The sequence below is a fragment of the Oncorhynchus keta genome, chromosome 35 (assembly GCF_023373465.1).
Source record: "Oncorhynchus keta strain PuntledgeMale-10-30-2019 chromosome 35, Oket_V2, whole genome shotgun sequence".
Lineage (NCBI taxonomy): Eukaryota > Metazoa > Chordata > Actinopteri > Salmoniformes > Salmonidae > Oncorhynchus > Oncorhynchus keta.
In genome coordinates, this window is record NC_068455.1 from 76450162 (window position 1) to 76457661 (window position 7500).

Below are 7500 nucleotides of genomic sequence, written 5' to 3' on the forward strand. Positions count from 1 at the left end.
CTATTACTACTACTACTACTATGTCTACTATTACTACTACTATTGCTACTATTACTACTACTACTATGTCTACTATTACTACTACTACTATGTCTACTATTACTACTACGTCTACTATTACTACTACTACTACGTCTACTATTACTACTACTACTATGTCTACTATTACTACTACTATTGCTACTATTACTATTACTACTACGTCTACTATTACTACTACGTCTACTATTACTACTACGTCTACTATTACTACTACGTCTACTATTACTACTACGTCTACTATTACTACTATTACTACTACTACTACGTCTACTATTACTACTACGTCTACTATTACTACTACTACTATGTCTACTATTACTACTACTATTACTACTACTACTACGTCTACTATTACTACTACGTCTACTATTACTACTACTACTACTATTACTACTACTACTACGTCTACTACTACTACTACGTCTACTATTACTACTACTACTATTACTACTACGTCTACTATTGCTACTACTACTACTACTACTACGTCTACTATTACTACTACTACTTACTCTACTATTACTACTACTACTACTACGTTACTATTACTACTACTACTATGTCTACTATTACTATTACTACTACGTCTACTATTACTACTACTACTATGTCTACTATTACTACTACTACTATCTGCTACTACTTACTACTATTACTACTACGTCTACTATTACTACTACGCTCTACTATTACTACTACGTCTACTATTACTACTACTACTATTACTACTACGCTACTATTACTACTACTACTACTACTACGTCTACTATTACTACTACGTCTACTATTACTACTACGTCTACTATTACTACTACGTCTGCTATTACTACTACTATTACTACTATTACTACTACGCTACTATTACTACTATTACTACTACTACTACTACTACTACTACGTCTACTATTACTACTACGTCTACTATTACTACTACGTCTACTACTACTACTACGTCTACTACGTCTACTATTACTACTACGTCTACTATTACTACTACTACTACTACTATTACTACTACGTCTACTATTACTACTACGTCTACTATTACTACTACTATTACTACTATTACTACTACGTCTACTATTACTACTACTATTGCTACTATTACTACTACGTCTACTATTACTACTACTATTACTACTACTACTACGTCTACTATTACTACTACTACTACTATTACTACTACTGTCTACTATTACTACTACTACTACTATTACTACTACGTCTACTATTACTACTACGTCTACTATTACTACTACGTCTACTATTACTACTACGTCTACTATTACTACTACTACTACTACTACTATTACTACTACTACTACTATTACTACTACGTCTACTATTACTACTACTACTATTACTACTATTACTACTACTATCTACTATTACTACTACGTCTACTATTACTACTACTACTACTACTACTACGTCTACTATTACTACTACTACTACTATTACTACTACGTCTACTATTACTACTACGTCTACTATTACTACTACGTCTACTATTACTACTACTCTACTATTACTACTATACTACTACTACTACGTCTACTACTACTACTACTACTACTACTATTACTACTACGTCTACTATTACTACTACGTCTACTATTACTACTACGTCTACTATTACTACTACTACTACTACTACTACTACTACTACTACGTCTACTATTACTACTACGTCTACTATTACTACTACGTCTACTATTACTACTACTACTACTATTACTACTACGTCTACTATTACTACTACGTACTATTACTACTACTACTACTATTACTACTATGTCTACTATTACTACTACGTCTACTACTTACTACTACGTCTACTATTACTACTACTACGTCTACTATTACTACTACGTCTACTATTACTACTACGTCTACTATTACTACTACGTCTACTATTACTACTACGTCTACTATTACTACTACGTCTACTATTACTACTACGTCTACTATTACTACTACGTCTACTATTACTACTACTATTACTACTACGTCTACTATTACTACTACGTCTACTATTACTACTACGTCTACTATTACTACTACGTCTACTATTACTACTACGTCTACTATTACTACTACTCTACTATTACTACTACGTCTACTATTACTACTACGTCTACTATTACTACTATGTCTACTATTACTATGTCTACTATTACTACTACGTCTACTATTACTACTACTACTACTACTATTACTACTACGTCTACTATTACTACTATACTATTACTACTACGTCTACTATTACTACTACGTCTACTATTACTACTACGTCTACTATTACTACTACGTCTACTATTACTACTACTATTACTACTATTACTACTACGTCTACTATTACTACTACGTCTACTATTACTACTACGTCTACTATTACTACTACTATTACTACTATTACTACTACGTCTACTATTACTACTACGTCTACTATTACTACTACGTCTACTATTACTACTACGTCTACTATTACTACTACTATTACTACTACTACTACGTCTACTATTACTACTACTACGTCTACTATTACTACTACGTCTACTATTACTACTACGTCTACTATTACTACTACGTCTACTATTACTACTACGTCTACTATTACTACTACTGTCTACTATTACTACTACTACTACTACTACGTCTACTATTACTACTACGTCTACTATTACTACTACGTCTACTATTACTACTACGTCTACTATTACTACTACGTCTACTATTACTACTACGTCTACTATTACTACTACGTCTACTATTACTACTACGTCTACTATTACTACTACGTCTACTATTACTACTACTACTATTACTACTACGTCTACTATTACTACTACTACTACGTCTACTATTACTACTACTACTATGTCTACTATTACTACTACGTCTACTATTACTACTACTACTACGTCTACTATTACTACTACGTCTACTATTACTACTACGTCTACTATTACTACTACGTCTACTATTACTACTACGTCTACTATTACTACTACGTCTACTATTACTACTACGTCTACTATTACTACTACGTCTTACTACTACTACTATTACTACTACGTCTATTACTACTATGTCTACTATTACTACTACGTCTACTATTACTACTACGTCTACTATTACTACTACGTCTACTATTACTACTACGTCTACTATTACTACTACGTCTTACTACTACTACTACTATTACTACTATGTCTACTATTACTACTACGTCTACTACTTACTACTACTATCTACTATTACTACTATTCTACTACTACTACTACGTCTACTATTACTACTACGTCTACTATTACTACTATGTCTACTATTACTACTACGTCTACTACTACTACTACTACTACGTCTACTATTACTACTATTACTACTACTACTATTACTACTACGTCTACTATTACTACTACGTCTACTATTACTACTACGACTACTACTACTACTACGTCTACTATTACTACTACGTCTACTATTACTACTACGTCTACTACTACTACTACTACGTCTACTACTACGTCTACTATTACTACTAGGTCTACTATTACTACTATTACTACTACGTCTACTATTACTACTACGTCTACTATTACTACTACGTCTACTATTACTACTACTACTACTACTATGTCTACTATTACTACTACTACTATGTCTACTATTAATACTACGTCTACTATTACTACTACGTCTACTATTACTACTACGTCTACTATTACTACTACGTCTGCTATTACTACTACGTCTACTACTACTACTACGTCTACTATTACTACTACTGTCTGCTATACTACTACTATGTCTACTATTACTACTACTACTACTACTACTACTACTACTGTCTACTATTACTACTACGTCTACTATTACTACTATGTCTACTATTACTACTACGTCTACTACTACTACTACGTCTACTATTACTACTATGTCTACTTACTACTACTACTACTACGTACTACTATTACTACTACTGTCTACTATTACTACTACTCTACTATTACTACTATTACTACTTACTACTACTCTACTATTACTACTATGTCTACTACTACTACGTCTACTATTACTACTACGTCTACTATTACTACTACTATTACTACTACGTCTACTATTACTACTACGTCTACTATTACTACTATGTCTACTATTACTACTCTACTATTACTACTGTCTTACTACTACTACTACGTCTACTATTACTACTACGTCTACTATTACTACTACGTCTACTACTACTACTACGTCTACTACTACTACTATGTCTACTATTACTACTACGCTACTACTATTACTACTACGTCTACTACTACTACTACGTCTACTACTACTACTACGTCTACTATTACTACTACGTCTACTATTACTACTACGTCTACTACTACTACTACGTCTACTATTACTACTACGTCTACTATTACTACTACTACTACTATTACTACTATTACTATTACTACTACGTCTACTATTACTACTACTACTACGTCTACTATTACTACTACTCTACTATTACTACTACGTCTACTACTACTACTACTACTACTACTACTATTACTTTACTACTACTACTACTATTACTACTATTACTATTACTACTACGTCTACTATTACTACTACTACTACGTCTACTATTACTACTACTACTACGTCTACTATTACTACTACTACTACTACGTCTACTATTACTACTACTACTACTACTACTACTACGTCTACTATTACTACTACTACTACGTCTACTATTACTACTACTACTACGTCTACTATTACTACTACTACTACTATTACTCTACTATTACTACTACTACTACGTCTACTATTACTACTACTACTACGTCTACTATTACTACTACTACTACTACTATGTCTACTATTACTACTACTACTATGTCTACTATTAATACTACGTCTACTATTACTACTACTATTGCTACTACTACGTCTACTATTGCTACTATTACTACTACTACTATGTCTACTATTACTACTACTACTATTGCTACTATTACTACTACGTCTACTATTACTACTACTACTACTACTACGTCTACTATTACTACTACTACTACTATGTCTACTATTACTACTACTACTACTATTGCTACTATTACTATTACTACTACGTCTACTATTACTACTACTACTACGTCTACTATTACTACTACTACTACGTCTACTATTACTACTACGTCTACTACTACTACTACTATTACTACTACTACTACGTCTACTATTACTACTACTACTACTATTACTACTACTACTACTATTACTACTACTACTACTACTACTATTACTACTACTACTATTACTACTATTACTACTATGTCTACTATTACTATTACTACTACTATTACTACTACGTCTACTATTACTACGTCTACTATTACTACAACTACTACTACTTGTTTCTCTCTCTCCAGGTGTGTACAGAGAACTGTGTCTGCAGGTGATCCAACACAGGTACGAGTGTGAGCTGCAGGGAGCTCGACAACACCTGGAGAGCGAGAGGACATTGTTGTTCGATGCTATGAAGACAGAACTACTGGACAAGATCAGACGGCTGGAGGAGGATAGTCAGAGTGTAGACCTCACGTCAGGTACACAGACAGACAGATGCAAGCGCATCAGAACTATACTACATGACCAAAAGTATGTGGACACCTGCTGAGTACACTACATGACCAAAAGTATGTGGACACCTGCTGAGTACACTACATGACCAAAAGTATGTGGACACCTTCTGAGTACACTACATGACCAAAAGTATGTGGACACCTGTTGAGTACACTACATGACCAAAAGTATGTGGACACCTGTTGAGTACACTACATGACCAAAAGTATGTGGACACCTTCTGAGTACACTACATGACCAAAAGTATGTGGACACCTGTTGAGTACACTACATGACCAAAAGTATGTGGACACATGCTTGTCAAATGTCTCATTCCAAAATCATGACCATTAATATGTAGTTGGTCCCCCACCTTTGCTGCTATAACAGCCTCCACTCTTCTGGGAAGGCTTTCCACTAGATGTTGGAACATTGCTGCTATAACAGCCTCCACTCTTCTGCGAAGGCTTTCCACTAGATGTTGGAACATTGCTGCTATAACAGCCTCCACTCTTCTGGGAAGGCTTTCCACTAGATGTTGGAACATTGCTGCTATAACAGCCTCCACTCTTCTGGGAAGGCTTTCCACTAGATGTTGGAACATTGCTGTGAGGACTAGCTTCCGTTGAGCCTTGAGTATTAGTGAGGTCGGGCGCTGATGTTAGGCGATTAGACCTGGCTCGGAGTCGGCGTTCCAATTCATCCCAAAGGTGTTCGATGAGGTTGAGGTCAGGGCTCTGTGCACGGGAGTCAAGTTCTTCCACACCGATCTTGACAACCACTTTCTCTATGGACCTGGCTTTGTGCACGCACGGGGGCATTCTGAAACAGGAAAGGGCCTTCTCCAAACTGTTGCCACAAAGTTGGAAGCACAGAATTGTCTAACCGCCCCAGACTATTATTCCCCTCCACCAAACTTAACACTTAGCACAATGCATTCGGACAGGTAGCTTTCTCCTGGTATCCGCCAAACCTAGATTTGTCCGTTGAACTGCCAGATGGTGAAGCGTGATTCATCACTCCAGAGAACGCGATTCCACTGCTCCAGAGTCCAATGGCGGCGAGCTTTACACCATTCCAGCAGATGCTTGGCATTGCACATGGTGATCTTAGGCTTGTGTGCGGCTGCTCGGCCATGGAAACCCATTCAATGAAGCTCCCGACGAACAGTTCCTATGCTGAAATTGGTTCCAGAGGCAGTTTGGAACTCGGTAGTGAGTGTTACAACCGAGGACGGACAATTTTGACACACTTCAGTCACTCGACGGGGACATTCTGTGAGCTTGTGTGGCCTACCACTTTGCGGCTGAGCCGTTGTTCCTCTTAGACGTTTCCACTTCACAATAACTGCAAGTACAGTTGAACCAGGGCAGCTCTAGCAGGACAGAAATTTCAGATCTGAAAACACTCTTTAAAAGTTCACCTACATGTTTGTCTTTCAGGAATTAACATCTCTGTCTCTCTCTCGCTCTCCTTCTTTCTCTCTCTCTCCTTCTTTCTCTCTCTCTCTCTCTCTGTCTCTCTCTCTCGCTCTCCTTCTTTCTCTCTCTCTCTCTCCATCTTTCTCTCTCCATCTCTTTCTCTCCATCTCTCTCTCTTTCCCTCCATATCTTTCTCTCTCTCAGAGTGGTGGAGTGATGAAGTGAAAGGGAAGAAGTGTAAAAGGAGGAGTCTGTCCCGACCAGAGAGGAAGAAGAAGGCTGCCCTAGTATCTGGTAATATTTATATTTTTCTCCCTACTTCCCTCTTCCTTTCATCCATTTCCTTTTATGATATACAGTGCCTTCAGGAAAGTATTCATAACCATACGGTTATAACCTTACTCTAAAA

The 7500-nt window shown here is 36.0% G+C and overlaps 1 protein-coding gene across 1 annotated transcript in view; it reads left to right on the top strand.

Moving 5' to 3' along the window:
* Positions 1–7500, top strand: part of brms1 (BRMS1 transcriptional repressor and anoikis regulator) — a 32444-nt gene that overhangs the window by 15351 nt on the left and 9593 nt on the right. Inside the window, exons 5-6 of the mRNA XM_052497802.1 lie at positions 5478–5654; positions 7296–7385. Of these exons, the coding sequence (XP_052353762.1) occupies positions 5478–5654; positions 7296–7385 (267 nt within the window). The remainder of the gene's footprint in view (positions 1–5477; positions 5655–7295; positions 7386–7500) is intronic.